At 34.5% G+C, this 26,716-nt stretch overlaps 1 protein-coding gene across 1 annotated transcript in view; it reads right to left on the minus strand.

The window, feature by feature from the left end:
• LOC126829610 (putative carbonic anhydrase-like protein 1) overlaps window positions 1-26,423 on the minus strand; it is a 45,567-nt gene extending 19,144 nt beyond the window's left edge. Inside the window, exons 1-2 of the mRNA XM_050559558.2 lie at window positions 25,326-26,423; window positions 435-482 (exon numbers count right to left, since the gene is read on the minus strand). Coding sequence (XP_050415515.1) covers window positions 435-482; window positions 25,326-25,380 — 103 coding nt within the window. The 5' untranslated portion in view covers window positions 25,381-26,423. The remainder of the gene's footprint in view (window positions 1-434; window positions 483-25,325) is intronic.
• Between the last annotated feature and the right edge of the window lie 293 nt (window positions 26,424-26,716).

Genomic DNA, 26,716 nt, shown 5'->3' on the forward strand with positions numbered 1-26,716 from the left:
CGTGTAAAGCGATATCTCCTAGTAGATTATGAAATGTATCACACAAGCGATATCTACTGTAGAATGTATTATTGGGTGATAAAGTGTTTTTTAAGCAGAGAGTATGAAATTGGTATACACAGTTTTATACTGAAAACTAATCTTCTTGTCTATGGACCTATAAAGGTTAGTCATGTCGCCGAATATTTTTTCCTATCAATGATAATGCATCGTAACCGCTTAGTTACTTCATTTACCAGCAAGTTATTGAACCTCCATTCAATTTTATTACCGTTATCAACATTCTCAACAAAACTCTCAAGATGCAAATAACTGTAAAATTGGCTAACATGCATCATTAAATAGTGAATCGTGAGTAGAATTGATATCAAGGGTAGAAATTCAACACAGATACACATCAAAATATTTTCTTTGAAAATGAAAGGAATGATTACCTGATATGCCATCATAACTCCACCATTGTGACCAGAGTGTTGAATCACCTATGTAAAAATACAGTAAAACCAAATTAATAATAGCTAGATTTGCAAATTAGATCGATGAACAATAAACTCATTGCATTTTACTCTTATTTTGTAAAACTATATTGTAGGGTTATCGGGCATATTGCGGCCGTTTTCAGGGAAAATTTTACAAAAACTGTTTCCCCAGTTAATAAGCACAATAACAATCTGTTTATGATGGCTCATATTAAGGGGATTAACATTTATTCCAGACAAGTTCTGGCACAATATTATGTGGTTGTAAAGGGATTCACTGTTTGCACACTGTTTATTGTAAGGATTAAACTGACATCTAAGTACATTTTGGTGTTATCAAACTTAAAATGAGGTTTGAAGAGGACATCTTTTTTTCCAACCGTTTTATAGCTGATATTTGAATATCTGAATTTATCCCATCCTTCCTTGTATATTGGTATACTCATTACAGTAAACGGAACTAGAACAGGGACATAACACGGCTTCGGTGAGATTAAATCCACTTTGTCCTGGTGGGTTTAACCACTTACTGAAAACCTAAAATGCCACTGGGCACTTATTTGACACACTTTTTTGTATTTTTGTTTAACTTTTGCTACATGATAGGGAATAATAACATTTCATATAACCATAAATCAAATTCATCTGCTGTAATCTGTAATTTTTTATTACTAGATTATAATATATCGTTGACACTCGACGTAAAATGTAATTTTTTATATATCGAAATCTTGTGTATAATGCACCAGAATTCATAATCACCCACCTGCTTGTTTGAATCAGATGGTACAATTGTACAGGGCGTCTTATTCTGAGATCTAGTACACCTAACAAATTCGTTAATTAGAAGGACATTGACTTTGGATAAATTTGGTAGTGTCTTGATGGAATAAATAGTGCTGGTTAGGCTTTTTCTTTTTCCAGCGCGGACATCAAATTGCTATTTCGCTGGCGTATTAAGTACTATGCTGCATTATCAACAGTGTTCATTACTAAACAGAAAACGAAAGTCTTGAAATAAGTATATCGAATAAATTTACGAATTCAATCAAATTCGGCTTGAAAGACGTCTGAAGTTTATTTTATCCCAAGCTATATTATTATATTTCGAAAAAGCTTTTAAACAGACATTGGAAAACCATGACTTTAAGCGTGTCTTAATGTCGTTGTTATAATTGGCAGTCAACTATTGCAAATCTTGTGTTGGATTTTTTTCTCTAATCAATTTCCTAACTGGCCAATATATTTAGTTATTTATTAACCCCTTGGACTAACTGATGCACTTTGAAATCTGGAACTGATTTAATTTGTGCCACTAAAGGTATTAATGCATTACGTTATTAAAAGGCGTGATAAACAATTAAGAAGCCTACCCACAATGAAACAATAACATCTAGTAAATTATACCAAGACAGTAACTACAACTACACAGAACAATGATTAAGAATAAAATAAAGTTACTTTACAGAAAGTTTTGAATTGATCTCCAAGTGACCTTTATATATAACAGCGATAGAGTTATTCGTTGGTGACATATACAAATTGCAATCTTCCCTGTCCTTTTGGAAAAACTATTTTTCCTCCGTCAAGCGTTTATTTGCATCTTCCGGGATATGGTGTATTTGCTTAAGTAGTCCCCAAAATCAACCCATTTTGAGTCAGCAATACCTCCATTACTTTGCAGAGAAAGAGAGAGAAATGGGGTTTAACGTCTATTCTACACAAACTAGGTCATTTCGGGACTAACATATTGTTCGATTTAATTTCAATAATTCGCTTGCGCGTAGTTGTCTTTAGCAGTGCGAGGATCCAGAGAAAACCCACGAGGTTGGACAGGTGAACTCCTTGTCACGCACAAGCAAGGAATCGAAAAAAACGATGACAAAATGGAATATACGAACTACAGTGGGTGGAGTGTAGGTAACCGATATAAAGATTAACGTAATTGGAGATTGCGTATCATCATAAAACTTCTTTCTTTCGTTTAGTAAAAGCTTTCCCACACATTTCCTTTTAAAATGCCAACCTTGATTAAAACCTTCTAACGTACTCACATTGTCTTAGAGTAGTTAATTACAACTGACTTGATACCACTGTTCCTGTCAGCTGAGAACAGAAACTTCGTGCCAGATTAGTTCAACTGACATTGACATTTCTTATAAAGGTATATCTTACATGAAAATAGAAATTATTGCAGACATCCACATGTCCGTTGTTACTTTTATACTTTATTCGTAATTGGTTCTTCAGCTTTTTCCTTTTAAAACAACAAAACAAAATTAAATCTGGTTTTGAGTTTGTCTGGTAAGTTTTTATGCGTACTCCCTCGGGACACTCAATACTAAAACATATTTGCGTTAATACCTGTCCATACTGCTCGATTCTATTGGAAAACATATGTGTCCCTTTTTGTAAATTATATATAATGTATACAAATAAACCGTTCTTAATTTTTGATTAATGAAATTTTTGAAATTATCAATGTTTGCAACTGTCAAAATAGTATTCATTATCAACCAAAACATGGTGTCCAGATTTAACACGTTTTGTGTACTTTAGAGTTGAATTTCCAAAATAACTGCTAATAGCTACGTCAAGAATTTGGGGCGACTAAACCCACAGCCGCCTAACCATCTCTATATTATTATACTTCTTTTTTCGCATTTCTTGAAATATTCATCCTGCATACATGTACCTATACATGAAAACTATTTGATGGACAATTACACGTTAATGAGTTACTTACTGTGCCACGGGTTAAAGCATTGACCTGACTTATTCTTTCCGAATGGTTCATTAAATTTTATTTGATGGACAATTACACGTTAATGAGTTACTTACTGTGCCACGGGTTAAAGCATTGACCTGACTTATTCTTTCCGAATGGTTCATTAAATTTATTTATTCTATCTCTTTTAAGGTATAATGTTTGATTTGAAATTTGTTTGAATTAGGGTTATTTCCTTGGACAAATTGATCCTTGGATGTCATCCCGTCCTCTAAATTTATATTGATTATAGTTAACGTTCCCTTTCTTTACTAAATCTAATGGAACAAATAAGATCAAAGTGATTAGTTTCAACCAGTAGCCATTAAGAAGAAATGGGTACACGAAGCTTTCTCTAGCTTTATCTGTAAACAAGTGGTGCACATGTCCGAAACAGAAAATACATATTTCCTTTTACAAAACAATTCCCATGTTCAGATATGAATAAGATCATTTCGACAAACAATATCGTATTGATTAGAAGATTCATGTAGAACTGGGCCAGCCTTAACGGGATAATCCCCCACCCCTGCCTTATGGGTTCTTAAATGTACTAGAGCTACAGACGGGAATATGAAACTCTCTTAACCTAAGTGAAAACTATTTCAGGAGAGTTGCACTCACAAGAAGAAATATCAGGGAGTAATAACTCCGGTAGAAATAAGAGAATCGGAATTATCTTGTTATGGTTTTCTTACGGTTTAGTAATATTAATTTTGAATGAAGTCCTTTGGTCGGTTTCGGAAGAGTCGCACGTGTGTACAAGAAAAAATGTCTAGGGATAATAACTGTACACGTGAAGGGGTTTGATCACATTTCTTTTATCCATTGAATTCCCACACCATGCCCTTTTACATTCTCTGTCCGGTCATATTTTCCCCCATAGCACACCACGTGGCGTATGTCCGTCTTCATTATCCCGGATAGTGCAGAAAAGTAGAATATTTACATTAAACCCCATTCCATTCATTCATTTGGGTAACCAAATTGTTGTTCCGTCTAATCTTAGTGTTATGATATTACAGATTCTTACACAGTTCCCACCCACTAGTTAGTATGCAGAACTATCATCTTACTCGTGTTCACTGACACTTATAATTTTATATTTCTTTCGTTCTAATGTTGATCTATTAAAATTACAGATTGGGTAATAAAATGGCTACCATGACCGCAGTTTGCCAGGCTCTCGTTATAATATATTGCTCTCACCTACACTGCATACATCTTAATTGCCCTCTTACGATGTATTTTTAAATCAAATAGTTTGAAGGATTTATGTAGAAGGTCCCGACAGACCAACTGAGTGGTTCCTATATACATCCATCTCAAAATTCGATAGCGAGAGCTAGGAAAAGTGTATTATTTGTTTTAAAATATGTCTGGTTTAACTATGTTGGTCGACTCCTTAAGTACATTTCACGTTTCTTGTAAGCGTTTTCTTTTTCGAATTGTTATTGTAGCTTATGTGCAGAAAAAATTCATAATAGGCGTTTGAAATCTAAAAAGATTGTCTTGAAATTTGGTAAAGATGATACAAGCATTAAAGGGTGTCATTTTTTTATTGATATGTTAGTAGGACTTATCTAATGCGACCTGTACATAAAAGATATTTGTGGTCATTCGTTTAGTTGTGTGTCCCTTGGCAACCTAGAGCTATATAAATTGAAATGATTACGACGTAGTGCTTTGAAGAAACTAAAAATACAATGATATTATTTCTGTTCCTTCAAATACATTATTTACCCCGTTCATGAGCCAATACAAACAAACATATAAGCCACCGTTTGGAATTATGAGAAAACAGTTAGCTAACAATGAAAAACTAATATTGCACTCGAACAATAGATGAAATTTATAATATGGTGTTCATTTAATTTACCTAATGCACAGTAATAACATAAAATAATATTTTATTAAAATATTTCTATAAATTTTATTTGTTTATGACACAGTATACTTCTCTCGACCAATAACTCATATAAATTTGAGCCAATAACTAGAAAACCAATTCCAATTTCCGATGGCTGAGCGTGGCGATAATTTGATTGACGTTTCTCTCCCCATCAATTTGATACAATCTCATATAGTTAGGTTTCTTCCATATTGAAATGATATATGATGATACTAAAAGAGACTGTGAGTATTCTATATAATCAGCTAATAAGACAAACACTAAAAGGGAAAACCTAAGAATAAATGGTGAATCGCCCACCGAGGTTATATTACTTATTAATTACATGGTTTTAATATAAATTACTACTCAAAGTATAGCTTACTAATCAGAAACACGAGAACTACGCATCATTAGTTACTTATGGTAACCATATTAAAAGGCCTGGAACTATAATGACGGGAATATTCCACCTGCTATGTTATCGTGAGCCTCCCCAACCTTGGTAGTATACGATCACTATATTTTCTACAGCTCCAACTTGTAATTTTAAAACAGTTGACACGAAAGGTGCATTTGACCCAGAAGATGTCTTTTAGTGGTATTTTTGTCATTGATGTTGATATCTTTATATTTGTCAATCGCTTATATGTAAGGCGTCACATATTTTTAGAGTGTTTTTTTTTAAATAGCCCTTCCTCTCAAAAATGTCGTCCTTTACGGTCAACTGTCGCAGATGAAGTTTGTACAGTAATGCCTTTTCGGCTGCGTTATTGTAAAAAAAACGAGTTTTTTTTAGACAATTCTGTCTACCGTGGCTTTGACCCCCGTGCTTTATCTGCCCTTTGCAACTGAATGATTCTGACTAAAACTGAAACCGATTACTCTTGTACAATAACCAGAAATCAGTATGATATATCCTATATAGCGGTTCACTTCGCTTGCCTGTCGTGACGAGCAGTTAATAACTAAAATAGATAGAGGTCTGTAGTTTTTGTAACCCTGGAAGTACAGAATAGTGAAACAAATATCACTTCGATCAATTTGATCTATTCGAACGTGGCTGATGTCTAACGAAGAGACTAGCGGTAAAATGAGACGTGGATTTAACTTGATGGTAGACTATCTAGTGTATACTAAGATATAACCGAACGCATCCTCCACCATCTATCAAAACGTGCGTAATTCTAGTCTTAATTAATCAAAGAATGTAATATAGCGACCGGGTGACGACAACAGTCAGGGTCTTCGTTGTTATAAATTAATTAGTATCTTATCAAGAGCTCAAGACACCACGTCTGTCTTATTAATCTAGTCATTATGATTTTTCGAGTTTGTGATTAACATGGTGCTGTTCTATCGGCATCTAATATATGGAGAAATTATTTGTCCACCCGCATTTTTCTTTTTAAATAATTTAACCTGCATCAATAACCTGGTGATATCGCCTTTCAAACTGAATAAAGTCAGGAAAACGGTATTAACAGGTTACTCATTTTTAAAAATCAGTATTTTTATTTACTGTTAGTGTTAATCAATGTCCATGCTTCCAAGGAGTTTAATTTCTCTTCCAAGAAATTGCAAATGTCTTTCGTTATTCCATTATGAGTTTTTGATATGGAAGGCCGTGATTAAGACAGCTGAAGTAGTTTGTAGTTATCCTTCTATAAGAATGTTAGCCTAGACATGGCTTTAAGGTGGTTATTAGCGGCGTTAAATGGTTTATATTGGCGCTGCCACTAAGCCTATTTTATCCACAATAGTAATGTCTGTAAACAGATGTATTGGAGAATGATCAATATTATTTTGCTATATTCACTCATAGTATTGCCCAATGCATAAAAATAAAACTGCTCTAATATATCATAGACAAGGCAGCAAATATGCTCAACTAAACAAATAAAACCCAAACAGTACCGACACAAGGAACAAATACTTATTAAAAACATGTTTCCTGGCAACATAACATACGTCCACCAACAGCTAAATCGCCATCACAGTTAAAGGTATTCTATACACGTATTTGAGTTCAATGACAAACTGAATTTCAATATGTATCTTTAAGACATGCCACTGCAACATGTAGAGTTAAAAATAGTGAAATTGATGACAATAGAAATACGTCTGCAAATCAGTTATGTGCGATAATAGGGCTAGTTGGAAAAAAAAGGTGTCAATGACAAGGGCAGTAACTTTGATGTGCGACTTTTTTGATAGTTTTCAGAAAGCTTTTGTCCTGAAGAGCGATTACAACGACAGTAATAAAACAGCTAGGTATGTACACGTTTACAATGACGGTAATAAAACGGCGAGGTATGTGCACGTTCCCTCTACAAGACACAATGCCCTATAGTAGAAAGTTTTAGAGTGATATTCATTTGTATCTCTCCCTGGAATTAAAGTTATGAGCTTGTTTAATGCGGTTTAATTCTCCTGTGGTCGTCCTGTCTTAATTAGAAGTAGCACTAAAGAAATTTTACATAATAATTGATATAAAAAGCTATAATTAGAAGAACTGACATATCGAATACTGACAGTTAAGATATGCAGGCACTGATTCAGATTGTATTAAAGCTTAATGGGCTGTAAAAAGAGTTGAACGTATTAAATCTGACGCTGTTTTAAATTATTACCTTTGCTTTGTGAACCTTTGGCCATGCTGGAATTGTGGTGGTTAACGTATTTATATATTTTATCCATAGAACCATAACGACGAGTACTAGAATTAACTTTTCAAAACTTCCTAGACGGCTCAGTTCAAGCGCAACAGTAAATTGCGTCCCTATCGTGAATGGTCGAACCAGACCTAGTAATTACCAATTGGAAAGTGTAGCAACACGACTGACATTTGAGTGCGTCAAACAAATAAGACACATGACCGATTTACTAACAAAAACATCACCATTTTAAGCTTGAGGGTGCAATATTGAAAGATCTGGTAACATTGGTACCGCAACAAACACATTAACTGTAGTGCTTGAACGAAGATATCTAAATATTTTTAAAGGTTGAATAAAGTTATCTAAATTTAATAGAAACAGATGGAACATCTATTTAGCAATTTTTCATTTTGAGTGAAGACTCAGGCTGTACACAGACCAGTGGCTTCGGCTGGCCTCCGCATCTATTCACTTGATTTGATATACGTTTATTGTTTATTGCTTATGACGTGAATGTGTGTGTATGTTGTACGCAGGTTTGTTTTCTATGGTTCGTATGCTCCTCCTAAGATAGTGCCATTGATTAATGGCACAATTGGTGCCTTTATTTCGTGTCTAGGGTATTTCACTGCCTATTCGAGAAAAAGGTATACTCTTTTAGTGGAATTAATGCAAGGCTGGGTTAGGAACGGAATCCACGTGCAAGTAACAATTGCTAATATCTAAGGGACGCCATTCCAGCCTCTAACCGGAGTGTGTGTATATGGTCGCATTAAGCCACCGTGAAGTAGGTAATAAACATTAACTTGTCTTTAGTTGAAGGTAGACAGTACTGTGAAGTGTTTAGCCAAACAGTAAAGAGTGCTTCAATAAGCCGATATCACTATGGGTTCTTTTTTTTCATTTTAGGATCCTTACAACACACTTCTACAGACGCCAACTATACGTGATATCTTCTGATCTTTTCTGGCATGCCACGATATACCAACAATCAGGAGACCATTAACTATTCTGTGTTTGAGTTCGATAGCAATCTAAATGCCGTTTCATTGAATTAACTTGACATTGTGTGCATATGTGGTCGTCTATTACTACTTCCATTATAGGACTGGTGTGGAAATGTGTCAAAGTTTGATTTGATTGGTTAATTGAGAAAATATATTCTTCGCAGTTATTGTGTATAGATCTATCGATTGGCTACTTCTAATCAATTATTTCATTGCAGTAAAAATTAAGGCAAATTATACATTGTTTGCTAAGTCTAAATTGATGTATTTTACAGAAATGGGGTCACCTGTTGTCTATTCTGGTTGTCCTAACTTTATAAAACGATCGATGGTTTCATGGTGAGAAATGATTCTACGCTATGAAAAGAAAGGTTTGGGTTGAGAGACCAACATCAAACGAACATTACCGTCTATAGGGTAACATTTATTTTCATACCTGAACCAAATATCAATAAAACATTATCAATGCAGTTTATCTAAGCAGCTTCCTAACCTTAACTTTGTCTAAAACAAAACTTAAAAAGAACACTTCATTGACTTAAATTCTAAACATAATTTTGTTTTATAGATTTTAGGAATAACGTACACAGAACAAATATTAATATATCATCGTTCTGAATTTCTCGCCTTTGATATTGCATTTGAACTAGGTAAATATATTCAAATGTAAATTATACAGTGTTTATAAAGTCAACATGGTGGCAACCGTAAGGAATATTGAATTTTACGCCCAGTATTAAGTAGCTGAGTATATGAGTACATGCACAAACTAATAAAGAAATAAAACACGCAAATGCTTTTAATTTACGATAATATACATATAACCATACGTACTCTCAGACAAACATTAAAGACCGTTCTTTGGTTCTTTTACAATATATATATTATTATATTATGATGTTATATAGTAGGTCATACTAATATACTAACAATAAAATATATATTTATAATTATATTATGATGTTATACAGTATTTTATACTGATTTACTAACAATAATAATATATGTATAAATTGCCATATCTTTGAAAAGGCTCATTTGTTTTGTTGACATCAGCTGAAGGTTTTAAATTCAGTGTAACAGCTTTAACAATTATAATCAAAATGCGGTCAAGAACAACTGCATAGCCGATGTGTAAATATGTATATACAAATGTTGTTGATTACCTATCCATGTTATTGTTTTGTTATTTATCCACCTATTTCTTTTACGTATCCATTTTATTCTTGTGTTTATGGGAGATGTCATATAGGCTATGCCTGGTCCCCAATTCCTTTAAATTTTTGAATAAAATATTGTTTTAAAAAACATACTAACAATAATAACAGGGCAATATATTTATAATTATATTATGATTTTATATGTGATATGTCATACTAATAATAATAACAGGATAAAAAATTATAATATTTTGTATCAATGGTCAGTACGTAGAGCTGATGATAAACGGCTGATGATAAATGGTTGTATCTATAAAATAAGCAAAAAATGACAAATGTTCCTATCACCTTTAAAGACAAATTTTTTACAGCTGCTTTAAAACAGTAATTTAATGAGATTTATTAATTATTACAATTTATAAATTGGTGTGTACTAATAGAAATGAGATTGACCGAAGGTATAATGGAGGTCAATCATAGGATTATTATATTTTCTGGTCACTTTATACAAGAAGATTAACTATCACTTTATGGAATGGTGGATTTCGTCGCTTACATTGTACCTTGTTTAAGAGAGAGAGAGAGAGTTTAACGTCCACTCGACACAAACTAGGTCAATTCGGGACTAATATATGGTTTAATTTTATTTCAATAATTCGCTTGCACGTAGGGGTCTTTAACAGTGCGAGGAAACCGGAGGGTCCGGAGAAAACCAACGAGGTAGAACAGGCGACCCTATATACTCCTTGTCACGTATAACCGGGGATTCGAAACCACGCCAGTTGACTCAATGACAGGCCTTATGATACAGCGCGCACGTGCTAACCATTCGACAATCCCCCCCCCACCTTGTTTAGTAAATGTCAATAAGATCTAGTAACTGTTTTATGACATGGAGCATTCTTGTAATTTAAAGAGAATATTTCCAAAATGGAAAGGATAACGACAGAACTCATCTGCTGGGTAACAATGGTAATTATAATCTCTAAGATCTTTTATTTGACTTAGCTCAGATCTTCTGTTAATATTCCATATTTCTGGAAGATGAAACTTTTATAGCGAATAAGGCTTTTTTTTATGTTAGTTCGGTGCGTACAATAAACAATGTTACCCCTAAATGTCATCGCCTGGACATCCTGTTGATCTGTTATTTACGTAATTGTGTGTATAATAGGACCTTGAACTTGGATTGGACTTGTGATTCTTCAGATCGTACCGACGTTAATGTCAATGCAATCAAGAACAAACATTTCATCATTATCACACCAGGGTATATATTGAATAAATCTGTTATATAGACATTTTATCAATATGTAATAGCCTTAGGGTTATTATAATCTAGGACAATTTAGTACGTAAGGGCTTTTTTGTGGTGATATTTATAAGTGAAGTTCTAGTATAAAACAGGAAACGGGTCTTTATCGGTTAGAATAGATTATCTTTAACCCTAACTTTCGATCTACTTTTCTGTGTACTAGGTTTATGAATCTACAATCAATAATGATACTGCAATGTTGATATATATATGCCCCCTCCCACCCTGTAAAATATACAAATTTAAAGATACATTTATTAGTTAAGAGTTTAATAAATAGTTGGCCATTCTTGCTATAATAATTCAAAAATAGATGATAAAAATAGCAAATATTGAAAATTTCAGTTGAATTACTTTATTCTGATCGAAGTTGTCACTGTTGGAATTTTGGACTAAAAATAGGCATCAACTGTATCCTCACCTTCTACGAGAATTGCCGATCGTTTTATTGACAGACGATAACTCCACCACATATTCTCGATTATCACGTAACAGTCCCAATGGCTATGGTACCCTCGCTTGGTAGGCATTTCATCACCAGTTTCCGGTAGTGACGTCAGTGACTAACGGTAAACGTTAGCTTGGTCGGTCATCTATTGATTTAATTTTAAATGGACGACTGTTTAAATCCAAGCTGTATCCAAGCCAACCGAGAGTCTACAGAGTTGATTTTTAGCTTGTCGTGTAAAGAAATGTCTAATTAATAATTTCTATAACATCTGAAGCCTAAATAAAGACTTGCAATAGGCAGATAGCTCTTGCATAATGTATGTTTAAATATATCTTTTTACACTTTTTGCTTCGATACTATAAGGGAATATTAAACCATCTAATTTATTATTATCGGTTTATTAGGTGATACGATTGATATAGGTTCTAATGAAAGGTTACATTACTGTGTATTGCTAGGTCTATAGCCTGATTACATAATTGATCTATGGACATTCATTTCATCTCATTATTTCTATATTGTACTATGTTAGATTATACCAGGAAGACCAAGTAAATTAATGTCATATTATGTATTACATAGGTTAATACCTTTTGTGTTGTATTTTACCTGATATTATTTATAATCCATTATTGTGTGTATGTATAAAAATGTATGGTAGATGTGGTAGATTTCTTTAAATGGACATATTTTTTTTTTCATTTACTTATATGAACCGTAAACATAGAAATACTTGTACTGTATCTAATTAATTATCTGTGTGTGTATCTAGGTTATCTGGAATTGAACTTTATTAATTTGATATATTTTCCTGTTTCGTAACTTTTTCCTGTTTCTGAATACGGCATCTTAAAGAAAGGGTATATTTTGAACGGAATTAGGGCAGGTAAAGATAAAAGATACAAATCACAATATAATTGCATTTGTCACCACCTTTAATCCTCACAATCCTAATTTTTCCAGCGTAATTAAAACACATTTTCCACTACTTCAACAAGATAAAAAATATAAAAAACTTATTGATACACATACATTTATCCCGTCAAAAAGACAACCTAAAAACCTTAAATCACTGTTAACTAGGGCTAAATTTGAATCATACAGTCCAATTAAGGAAGTTGTAAAATGTGGAAGGGATAATTGTGGCACGTGTAGATATTTAATTGAAGGTAAATCATTTATATTTGACAGTGGAAAAGAATTTTTTGTCAATGAAAGTATGAACTGTAAAGTAACTCATGTATTATATGTCATAAAATGTAGTGGCTGTGCCGAACTGTACATCGGCTGCACGAACAAGTTACAAAACAGAGTAACGGTTCATAGACACCATATCAGGGAACCAAATTTAAGGATGATCCCTTTAAAGATGGGTTACCGCGTACAAAATGGGTGATTTAATGGTATATATGGACCAAAAACATATTCAAACTAATTAATTTGTCATAATTATGCTTCAAATCCTTCTCAAACATTGTAATTGCGAAGGAATGCCCTGCTATTAAAATTCGATCAAACCAGAGGAGAATTCATTGCATACATAAGACGATGTTGTCTTTAATCGTTTACTATTTATTACAAATATCGAATCCTAATTAAATTCTCGGATTATACACTACCCGCGTCTTTTTTCGTCATTTTTATCTCAGAAACTGTTGTACGTCTAACTCCTCATAAAGTTTATCAACGTGTACATCATGCGCTCAATGTTCGCTTGTGACCTTTGACATGACGCGTGCAGAAGTTTCTAATCGTCGGGCTGTTGATTAGGGGAACCCTTACATTTTTGGCCTGTATACGCTCCATGAATGTTTTTCGCGGAATCCAGTATTTTTCTAGTAAGATTGGATATCTCTACTTTCCATATATACCAAAATTGTCATACTTTTATTGGAAATAACCACCCGATAAATACTTTTCTGGGAACCCATCTTTAAGTAATGTCTTTTACTTTTACTTCTGATCTGGCCTTTGCAACAATCGTTACATTTTAGGTTCACTGTTATAAAGTTAATGAGTCAATAAATAAAGACGGAACGTGTGCACTGTGAATACCTTTGATGGAAAAACAATAAAAGCGTTTTCAATCATTAAACGACTATAAAAAGTTTCCGCCTGAATACTAGTCCTTAATGAAAAGAATGATTTGGCACGCAACTAATTTAAAAACGCGTCACCGGTTGTTTAATTATGTATGTGTGTTTCACATATTACCTTTCAAACAAAACACTATAACCGTATAATACGTTATCGGTAAAAGATAAGAACAAATTACTAAACATTTGTGTACATGGGAATCAAATAGTCTTCAGGTAGGTTTAAGTAAGGTTAATATCATTGATAATGTAAAATTAGACTATCATCATCATACTTCTATATGGGATAGTAACATAAAGACGTTGGTGTGTGCCTGTATAATCGTGTTAAAGATAGATTAGTTCGTACCATCGAAGAACAGTACAGCAAATTCTCAACATTTATTTTAACTAAAACTATACTTTTCACAAAATGTAGTGGATATTCAGAAACAATACAAAACTGCCGGAAATGCACTGCTGTTTTTATTAGAGGTAACCAATGTATGTTAATAACAGACCAATTGCCTACACATGAACATAAACAGTTCATATGGGCGGCTTATCTGACGGCCCCATTTCATTCGCAAAGAGATACACTGTCAAATGTGAAAATGGACGTTTTTGATTTTTGTCCATATAATGAGTAATTGCTCAAACAACCCTCAGACATTCATCAATTCATCGTGGCATGCTCCTAATCAACCGTCCCATCACGATTTGGGGCAATCTGACCCACTCCTCTTGCAGTGCCACGGCCAATTCTTGCAGTTTTGTCGGTTGATGTTGACGAACACGTCTTCCGATCATGTCCCAGACATGCACTATAGGGGAAAGGTCAGGACTCGTGTTTGGCAAAGGCATATGGACAATATGTTGATGCTGGAGGTAGTAATTCGCGACACGAGCGCGGTGGGAACGGGCATTATCATCTTGAAAGATGAAACGTCGACCTGCACGTTGAGCAAAAGGCAGAAGTATCAGTGCCAGGATGTGGTTACGGTAGTACACACGTTACGGTAGTACACACCAGTGACCCTTCCTTGAACAATATGTAAGTCCTTTTTGCCAGTCATGGAGCAGTGTTGGAACTGTGGACTTTTCGCCTAACTTTTTTCGAAATTCATTGTAAAGGTGGGGGGGGGGGTACTTGTTCGTTCCACCCTAAGGATAAGGCGCATTCTTACCAGTCTCAAAGGTCAGAGTGTTAAAAAATCTCTAAAGGTATTTTCAATGTATGCCCACGGGCGCCTGTAACACAATCTGATTAAAACACAGATTCTATTTCCTTTCGTTTTTTTGTGGATATGTATCTAAAATAACGTTCATGTTCGTAAGGATTGTCAAAGTTGGGGCACAAATTCATCTCAGAAGGTAAGAAATACACTGACAACGAAAGGTGGAATCAAAATCCACGACACTACATTGTGTTCTATGATCTCAACTTTATGTGGCAGCGTTTCTTACCTTCTGATATGGTATCTACTGATATAGAATTGGTTTCAGATGACTTATTTCCCCTTGAATGAGATCATCAGTTTAATGTTATATTTGACAGACATTTGCCATTTTACATGCACCTATGTTTACGCCTAGATTACAAGGCGAGAGAGAGGGAGAGAGAGATGGGTTTTAATGTCCAGGTCATTACAGGACTATAATATGGTTCAATTTTATTACAATAATGCGCTTGCGCGTAGGGGCCTCCAGCAGTTGGAGGAGCCGGAGGATCCAGAGAAAACCCACGAGGTTTGACAGGCGACCCTACTCCTTGTCATGCACAACAGGGGAATTGAAACCACACCAGTTGACTCAATGACAGACATTATGATACAACGCGCACCATTCGGCCGTCCACCTATCCCCCCCCCCCCTACATCGCGACACTCTTGTCAACACAATAATGTTTACATAGAGACCTCTAGGTAAATGGATTAACTTTTCTTTCCAAACAATATATGAGATGCTTATATATTTGAGCCATGTCTCAAAGCTCGAAAACAGAATAAATGCATGATTGATAAACATTGAATTTTAACATTTCGTCCTCTTTTTTTTAATTCTGCATATTTCGTTATATTTTAAAAAGTGTTGCCTGGTAATCACGGTTCTGGGAATAGGCACTTGTTATAATTACATAAAACATGAACACGATAGTTTATAAGTAAAATAACTTAGATAAAGGCTTGAAACAACCAAGCAGTGTTAATGATACCAAACGCTAATGGCTAAATGTCTGAGCCATAAACAATTCTGGAGACAAAAATGGAAATTTAATTATTTTAGTATGTTTATAGATATACAGGCAATCCACATCCTACATACATCAGTACCAAAATGTTCAAATAGTGACCAGAAATTAATACTGAACGGCATCTTATTTAAAGTTGGTCAATCTGACTAAAATACAGATCTATATTTCGTTTCGTTTCTTTTTTATATAAACTTTCGATGGCCTCTACTACATGAAGATCTGACCAGTTGCAGTGGAGGTCGAGTCATGAGTCATACAGGCGGCTTTTGACCCTTTGACGTCAGACATTAGATTAGCCTATCAGCGTTGATGTTTCTACTGTCTAAACTGTCGTAAATTTTAAACAGATGTCTTCGTTTATGAACAACCTACTCAACTTTGGTTATCATAAATTTACAGCTGTGGGGTTGAAATTAGCACAATTTAATATCTCAACGAATAAAAATTGTTCTCTCTTGATAAATTAAATTCACACAAAATTTTGACATCGACAAATACCAAGTTGGAAGCTGATTATGTCACTCTTCGGGAGACTTCATTTCGTATAGAGGGGTTACAACATGCCACGGTTTGTGGTAATTTTTACGACAATTCATGTTTTACGAGCCTAAAATTTTACCCATGAATATTTTTAATATGATATATAACATGATAAATTTAACTTCTATGTACAGGGTATTTACAATTATGATTTATGTATCATTTACAATAATTTAAAAGATAGTTGATGATAAAGAATATATTTACATTATGAACAATCAAATATCGCACCATATAACAGTACGGTCAAAACTGTCGAGTCTTGAAGTGATGGTGCGCTTCTTACATGTTTTTTTAACAGTAGTTGGATACCCACAGTTCCGTACATCACACGCTAAGAACTCACTGCAACAGACCGTTTCATTGGCTAATTCCTCTCATCAACCAGCCTGGTGTAGTAAATCGAAATTTTGATCTATAAAGAACAAACGAAATAGAATTTGTGGTTTTCATCAGATTGAAAGTTGCTAGTCTCCAATTGAGAATTTTAATCCCTTCCAAACTACTATATTGTGAAAGTTGAATTTCTAAAAGTAATATATTATGTCCAAAAATGGTTAATTATCGTTCAGTATTTACAATAATATGATGAATTTAAATCATTTCTACATTCGGCATCATCTGCAGACAACGAGTGGTCAAAACAAGCAAGTGCAACCCAAAATCTTCGCTAAAGAGAGAGAGGGAGAGAGAGAGAGAGAGAGAGAGAGAGAGAATGGGGTTTAACGTCCACTTGACACAAACTAGGTCATTTCGGGACTAACATATGGTTTAATTTTATTTCAATAAATCGCTTGCGCGTAGGGGTCTTTAGCAGTGTGAGGAAACCGAAAGACGCGGAGAAAACCCACGAGGTTGGACAAGCGACCCCACTCCTTCTCACGTACAACTGGGGATTCGAAACCACGCCAGTTGACTCAATGACAGGCTTTATGATACAGCGCACGTGCTAACCATTCGGCCATCCAACACCGCCCCTCCCCCTGCCGCCTTTCTTTGAACCTTAAATGTTGTATAATTAGTAATTAGACATGAATTAACATGACAAGACTATATAATCAACACTCGATGCATCGCATGACTCCGATTTAAAGTGGATTAAAACGGTTCAGCCATTAATGATTTAATTTAAAAATGGAGAAGCGAGGCTAAAACTTGAATGACGAGTACGGTGGTTACAACCAATGCACACATCTTGTCCAAACTACAATCATTGATTTGAATGAAATTTTAAATATATTAAATTTGCATTATCTATTTTTGAAATATTTTTTGAACTGCCAGTTCTTTATCTAAATCTTGCATGATGCCCCTTTAAGTAATCGATTTGAATATTTTGAGAAAATTGCAAATGAAACACTAAGACTCTAAGATAATCTTAAACTGTCCTAATTATTGTAAATCCTAGAACTGGCTTATTTCTAGTAAGCTGCATTTTTGCGCGATCGTTCGTTAAACTACTTGAAATTTAGAAATGTTTATGACTCCTACATAAATTGAAATCTAACACATCTGTATCTCAGTGATGTCTTGATTTATTTGTATAGTTGTAGAGTCTTATCATGAAAAATTGAAATAATGTGATTTTATTATTTTTTTGAAGCATAGGTTGAGATTTCCAAAGCAGGCAATCGGTCCTTAACGATCTCTCATTCAAGACTCAAATTGATTTAAATACGTTTGAGGAAGTAAGCCATAAAGTGCTTTTAAAAAAACACAATCACACGAGACAATGAACTGTTTCTCGTATGTAATGTATTTGTAAACCTTTCAATATGATAATTTGGTCTTGGTCAGAATAGTTTCTTTCTAGACGCATTTGCTCTAAAATTTACGAACAATTTGGTAGCCATCCTATTAAAATTTATTTTATTTACAACAGATATTTAAAATGTTACCACTTAGAAAATGAGCCAAAATATAGGAACAAAATATTGGTATGATAATCAATTTCATGGTTTCAGGAAGGTGGGATATTAAACCGCACTTCATTATTACATTTGGGGCTGTATTCTTGAACGTTGATTAAATTAATCACCGTTTTAGTTTAATCCCTGATTTTGGTGCTGACGTGCCAAAAAACATTATTTCATTCATTCTTTAATCCCTGTTTAAGTCAAAACAATAATTACGTGATAACTATTAACTGTATTTTGCTTAGTCTTAGTACCGTACCGGTAACTAAACAATGTTTAAACTAAAATTACGCGAACCACGGGTGATGTTCAGGGCAGCTTGATACTCTCCAACTGAAGTAAGTTAAATGGTGTGTGCTAGTATTCTTAAATTATGTTTATTATTATGTCCATTTTACTTGATTTGAAGATACGAAAGATGAGTTATTTCAATCTGTTTTAACCAAATAGTCGAAATGGGTTTTAGATTGTAGGTATTTCATTGCAGTAGCTTTTTTTCCTCCAGTTAAATATAATGTAAGATTTTCATATCTGTTAATAATAATATACGCAGGGCATTAACAGAAGATATCATATTATGTTCATTAGTTTTACAATCACACGGACGGTTGATAAATGTATACGTGAGATAGAGATAGTGAAAGGACGCTTTTAAAATACTTAAAATCTTTGATTTCATTATCCCTAAAGAATGTAAATTCGTGTTACTCTGAAACATTATCCAAAAACAAAACAAAAATTTGAGATAAAAAGCTTTATTCCATTTCGTGACACTGCAAACTCCATTAGAATTGAAAAACTGGTTATACAAATGGCATGCATATTCAATATACGTCGTGTTCCGTCCATAAGATGGTTTGGGAACCTATTTTTTTTTTTTTTTTTTTTGCTAAATTTTTTAATACATTTGGACTTGTTTCTTAACATATTTTTCTTTAAAAGTCGTAATCTTAATTGAATACCATCTCTTTCAAAATACGTACAAACTACCACATAAAATATATTTGTCAACCTTAGAAACAAACCATTTGAAGAAATACTTAGAGAGAAGGCTATTTTATAATATTTAAACTATAGGATGAATGAAATGGATACGTATAAGATGATAAATTGGTGGCAGCTACAGATGTTATTGAACGTGACAGTACTACACGTACTCGGATATCAATGGCGAAATACCAGTTGATAAATAAAGATTTAATCGATTACCTATGACTTTATTGCGTGGTTCCCCCTTGTCAGTGATGCAGGACGGAGGGTCTGACAAGGACAGCTGTCTAGTCCTTCGGATGAGACGAAAAACCGAGGTCCCGTGTATACATTGGAATGCACGTAAAAGATCCCTTGGCAGTTGGAATTCGATATAAGAGTAGGCGATAGTGCCGCTGCCCGGGCAAAATTTCGCTCATAGCACACTGTATGGCGAATGCCCGTCTTCATTAGCCCAGCATAGGAGCTGAACAGTAGGAGGTTAAACCACATTTCATTTCATTTCATGACTTTATTGTGTTTCTATTCTGCAGTACTAGTCCATAATTTTGTACTGGATATTAAAAGTGACGTTAAACCCCCATTTCATTTCACTTCAGTTCATAATAAAGGTGTCCCCCTTTAAAAAAAACTAAGTTTTAAATATTTTTTGATAATATTTGTGCATCTGAAACACAACAATAGCGTGTGTAGCTATGTCATCTCATCAAATAAATGGGAGTTGTATCGGGAGTTCCAGTTATACACACACTAGTATACGTCATCCGTCACTACTTAACTGATTAAGCCCCCATCACACCAAACTAGGTCTCACTACGCTCGGGAAAATGTTGCCAAACTATGTGAGAATAGAGTGAACGTAGTAGCGACTGTTTACGATCTACTTATGAACTACATGGACGGGAAGGTGCTTTAGAACTTGAGTTTGTTCAAAATTTCCCCCTTCCTGGAATTAGACGAAGTGATAAGTTACGAACTGAATTGCCGTACTTCCAATCTACTAGGGACGTGTAACAACGTGACGTGGTCGAGCATCGAATGGCTGTACGACCGACTCAATTTATAGACCCTAAGTCACACTCCGTCTGCAGTATACGCTCGGACTAGGTAACAATCTGAATAAAACACAGATCCTATTTCGTTTCGTTTTTCATAGTTCAAAATGTCGTTATGGCGAGTTCTTGGTGTTCTCTGCACGGAACTGTGGGTAACCCCTAGAAACGTCAACGCTGATTGATTAATCAATGTCTGACGTCATAGGTTAAAAGCCGCTCCATCGAAAGTAGAAAAAAAACGAAACGAAATATAGATCTGTATTTAATCAGATTAACTAGGTAAGGTATAAAAATATGGACTGTTTCCTCTCTGGTTCATCATTTGGCTCGAAATTTCGAACAGAACCATGAAGCCTTTGAACATCATTGGTTTCATGCATCTTCTGTTGGAAGCAGAGCAGAATTACAATAAACTGGTAAGACAAGCAAGAAGAAGAAGAGAGCCAATAAGCTGAACGGGTGAGGAACTGGTTGCAACTTGAAAGGAGAATAGCCGCCTATATGATCAAGAGTCCTCCTTCAATGTCTTGAGATCACCACACTCGTATTTGGCGAATTTCTTGATCGCAGGACACCAATTACAGGGAGGCTCTGGAACAATGGATAGAAGCATCCGATCAAAGTGTATCATCTCGAAACGGGAGATTACCATGTCACAATGCAATATGATTTCCGGGTAGCAAGAAACACAATATGCTTTTTTTTTATAAAAGATCTAATTTAAACATACATTATTCAAGAGCTAAATATGCCAATTGCAGGTCTTTCTTTATCTAAATTATAAATTAGACATTAATTAACTTATCCAGACCATAATCAACTCTCGATGTCAACGCTAGCCTGCAATATTTATTGGATTATGATCCGATTTGCTGCTCAACTTTCATTCATGATTTAATCATGAAATGGATAATCAATCCCTTAATTATCGGTTCATAGTGGATCAATTTGACTGATATTTTCAACAAATTGCCTTTACATTATCTAGTTTAAACTATGATAGTGAGAACCGTCAGCTCTTTATCTAATCTCCCATAATGTATCTTTAATGTTGTGTTATATTCATTTAATCGCGTATTTGTTCGAATTTGAATGAAATTCGTCGCATTATATATCCAATTTAAGGAAATGATGACTTTAAAGTGAAAAGCTATCTTATGGGATGATCTACAAAAAAAATATGTAAAAGACAAATTATGTTGTGAAACGAACTCCTGATAACAATTTCGATACATTGATGAGGTAACTGCTTCTAATGGATACTTGATTTATTTTTCCGAACTAACTCTGAATAAAGAAATTAATGGTACTCAAAAAGCAGATGTTCTTGATATTGATAGCAATACTAAAAATTGCAAAATTGATACATGTGTATATAATCAGATTGATTCATTTCCCTTTGAAGTCGTTGAATATCATTCAGTTCTTGTACATATTCCTGGGGGTAATATTCTCCAGTATTTACATTCATATGTATCTGTAATATGCTCCAATCCATTCAAATCTCGGTCATGTAGGCTTGCCATGTGAATAATTGTCTAAATAATAGTTTGTATAATATTTGAAACCAAAATAAAGATTTAGCTCTTACATAATGTATCTTTAAATCAGTGTCTTAATGTGAAAATAAAGCTGATTGGCCAGTTAAGGGCAGGAATAAGAGTTATTGAAAACAAGGAAATTGGATAAATTTAATGATTTAGTTTAAATCTGGGATCAGACAGATTAACATATTGTAAAAAATGGTATAAGATGCTCTAGAATAAAAACCTATTTTTTGTAATAAAGGTTCATCTTTTTTTCATTAGGGGGTTGGATGGCCGAATAGTTAGCGCGTGCGCGCTATATCATAAGCTCTGCCATCGAGTCAACTGGCATGGTTTCGATTCCCCGGTTGTACGTGACAAAGAGTGGGGTGGCTTATCCAACCTCGTGGGTTTTCTCCAGGTCCTCCGGTTTCCTCCTACTGCTAAAGACCCCTAAGCGCAAGCGAATTATTGAAATAAAACTGAACCACATATTAGTCCCGAAATGACCTTGTTTGTGTCGAGTGGACGTTAAACTCTCTCTCTTTAAAGGCGAGTTTCATAGTAAAAGTTGAGTTTTATAAAACATAAAAAAGGGGTTATTACAAAACTGAACGTTTATTGCCAAACAGGTAACTGTAAATACCTTTAAATTTGTAATAATCCTTTGTTGGTTCTTCATTTTCATTACAAAACCCGTTGCTTTCGATAATAACATAAGTAAATAAGATCACAGATTTAAATACAGTGAAGTTTAAATAGACAGCGGATTCTAAATGCGTAACAATACGTATAACAAACTGCGCATAAACAGTAAAGAAAATGAAATGTCGGCGTGAATCAAGAACTTAGCTTCGTGAACCCACTCACAGTAAAGTATGATTGATCATAGATACAATAAAGACAAATCGGTGTAACACTACACGTGTGTTCCGATATGGCAAAATAGTATTAGATTAATCGAAACGATTAAGCACACTCAGTTCTGTGTTGTGAATGATACCCGCCAAAAAGTATTGGTATGGATCTGTGATACTAGAAGACACAGACTTTCTATATTTGCCAATACCATTTAATGCAGTTTTTGGCTTTTATGTGTTAAATATTGTTCTCTAAGGAAGGCCTAGTTTAAGCGTTAGAATTACCCTCAACCCCCAGTTAGCAAGTATTCATAACGTGTATACCCTTTAGCATAATGATTTAAATGAGAAATAAACACCTCGTAAGCTGGTGACTGGGGTGTATAACTGCATATAGACAGGGAATTAACAACAACATCGTCCAGATTATCTTACAGTTGATGTCAATAACTCTAAGCAAATCCAAATAGGACGCCGAGAGGTCATTACTTGTTAAAAGTTTATAGGAAGTGAACAACCAATACAAACATACAACAATTATTTCTAAATTAGATGTGGTACTGGGCGTTCCGGAAAGGCAAAGGATCTGTTGTCGAAATACGTCTTAAAGGGACAAACGTCGTTTAAAAGGATATAATTAAGTGAATTAAAGTCAATTTTAAAAGAAACTCTTTACCCTTGTCCAGTCCAGCTAGCTGAAGCTATGTGCACCGTTTGCGAAGAAAGCTTTCTGCTTTCATGTCGCGTTGAAAATATATTCACGAATATAAGTGTCTGGATAACCATGTATCTGTATACTTGACGTGGTAATAGTGGTAACTGATGCTTGGATCTATTTGATAAGGCCAACTTCAAGTTTGGTCAAAGGTCGCGTGATGTAAACGGAGCTAGCGCTAATCCCAGCCCTAACCCTGGACCTAGCCTTAATGCTCACCCTAACTCTAACCTACAGTCTTGCCAACAATCACGTGCCCGAACCTTATTGACGAAAATTGAGCTGGCCTTAACAAATAGATTTAACCGTACCTGTTCGTTTCAAATATGAATTAACCTATGAACAGTGATATTCCTTATGCTAGGGGCAGACGAGCGAATTTTGTGCCTGATCGCGCCGATTAGAATTCGCCAGTGATTTTTTTTTTACGGCCGATCACGAACGGGAACACGTAGCGGTCGTCTCGGTATGCCGTTCTACGAGAAAATTATTTCGATTATGTGACTTGTTCTAAATGGCGAATCGCCGAAATCGTAAGATTGCTGTTGTAACCTGCTATTTATTTGCTAAAAATAAAACGCAGAATACCCAGAAGGGCTCGTTCGACAAATCGAAACTTGTGGTACAGGAGTTAGATTCCACGCTTCGGCAGTGGAGGCAGACATTTTGAGACCATGTGATATCAATCATGTCTCCGATTGGCTTATAAAAATGATTCGACCGAAAATATCTAACATGCTGGATACAAGTGATTGATCGGACGAATGGTTCGTCGAGTAGAATCGTCGTCGCCGTGAAGGGGCAATCGGACGATTTGTTCGAGCGATTTTAAAATTCGGGGCGTAAAAATACGCTCGTCTGACCCCCCCCCCCAAAAAAAAACCTTAGTGATAACTTCGAGAGGGCTCAATGCTTTGTGCTGAAACATTTACAAAAGGTAATAGGTGCATTTTTATGATTTGGGCATACTAACACACTGTAAAATGCATCATTAATCAAAATAAACTAGAATATTTAGTTATAACTTCACCTCTTCAAGGGTGATCAAGGATCATCAAGGATGGGACTATATAAACGGTTATTGGACTGTTGCATCTATCACAAAGACCTATAGATGCAATGAAGTAATTTTAAAATACCACTTTCTACTATGCCCAGTGATCGTTATTATTAGAGTTTATAAAAACACCATTCACCGTGTGAAATTATTTCAATACTAGAAAAACTATCCAGGGCATTACAGACTTAAAATCTGGTTATGTCGAGTTGCTATGCTGATCTTCGTGTAAGTCACATGTTTACTAATACTTCACTCAATTATAAAGTGGTACACAAATTGTTACCAGCTTGAAATGGTATGGTGATACATTAGTGCTTTTAGTAGTTATTTTTTTAGAAGCTTAGCATTAATTCAGTTTGGAGAAAAGCATTAGTCAACAATAAAGTCACTGAAACGATTATCATGATCTAAGACACCCAAAGTATCAAATATTTTCCAACTATGTAAATGTTTGTCTTATATAGATGTTCTTTAGGACACAGATTGCTTAAGGCATATTTGTCTGAAATTTTGTATGCCTAGGTGCACCAAAACGTTAAAGGTAGTTTATTGTTTAAGCACAGATCATGAATAATACACATTAAGATACAATTATAGTACTTACCCACAACTAAACAAAAGAGTAAATCCAGTAGTGAGATATAGATTAAATACTCCATGCTTAACCAGTGATTCTTGTCAATAGTTCATAATTCGTCCTCACAATCTGTTGAATTATTCACATAAATCCAGGTATGTCTCCTAAAACACTTGAAGTGCGTCTTAGAGTAGAAGTAAGAGTATCCACAGACATGCACTTCTCTAAAACCACATCAACTCGGGCGAATACATAATACGACGATATCTCTTTAATTCAAATTAATATAAATCATATTGTTCGCATTCTTCAACTACTTCATTCCATACACACTATGCGTTCCATAAAAAGGCAACCCTTGAGATCTCTTAAAGGAACTAATTTAGAAAACAGACGCATGGCTGGTTTAGACGATATGATTTTTTGCTAAGCTCTTGATTCATAATCTAATCAGTTATTCTTATTTATTATGCTTGTCAAATATGGCAGAACATATTGGCATTTATTTCTTCACTTTTCAAAGGATCATTTCAATGTAAACATTTAGCATTGTGAATGAATATAATGAAAATAATCAATTCAGACGCCGGTGAATAATCCCAGCCTTGTTCTTTGAATCTCAAACTAGTAGTACGAAAAAATATTCAGCAATCATAAAGAAAATTGTAGAATTAATAAAACGCTATTAATTAATTGATTAATTATTTTCACCTTGAAAAGTAGGTGTTGCACAAATGTAACACAAAGAACGCAGTCAAGTGTGGTTCCAAACACAGTACATCCATTTAAGTGGCAAATATTTATTTAAGTTCTAACACAAAACTACAATTCATAATCGTTGATATAATGGGTATAGTCGAACATAGTGAAGTTTCCATCAATTTCTGGCGGTTTGTGAATGGTTCGTACTCTTTGTGTGTTGTAGTAAAAAGGTAATCAATAGATGAAGGAAATGTTCTCGTCATACCCCTCCCTCTACTTGTTTGCTTAATAAGCACATTAACAACCCTGGTGGGACTATTCACTATCCTTAACTGTCAAAAACCATCTGTCATTAAAGCATCTAACATTCGTCTTATTGCAACTATTTTTACTCATAAATACAATTGGTCATGTGTATATCATTCACTGAGAAATAATCTGCTGTGTCCATAAAACAACATACCAATTCGACGTACTCCAATGTGTTACTTCAGTGCGACGTCACTATAATGAATCCAAGTAGCAAATGAACGATTATATAATGATGAAAACACAAAATTAGTGATCCGGCGATTATATAAGCTAGTATCTCACAAATATATTAGATTGTTATTTAATCATCTTTGTACGATTTGGGTAATCTTAAATGAATATACACAAGATAAGAGTTTATTTCAAACTAGCTCCGCACAGTCTCCTCTCAAATTTCAAAATTC

The sequence above is a fragment of the Patella vulgata genome, chromosome 8 (genome assembly GCF_932274485.2).
Source record: "Patella vulgata chromosome 8, xgPatVulg1.2, whole genome shotgun sequence".
In the NCBI taxonomy this organism is placed as follows: Eukaryota; Metazoa; Mollusca; class Gastropoda; family Patellidae; genus Patella; species Patella vulgata.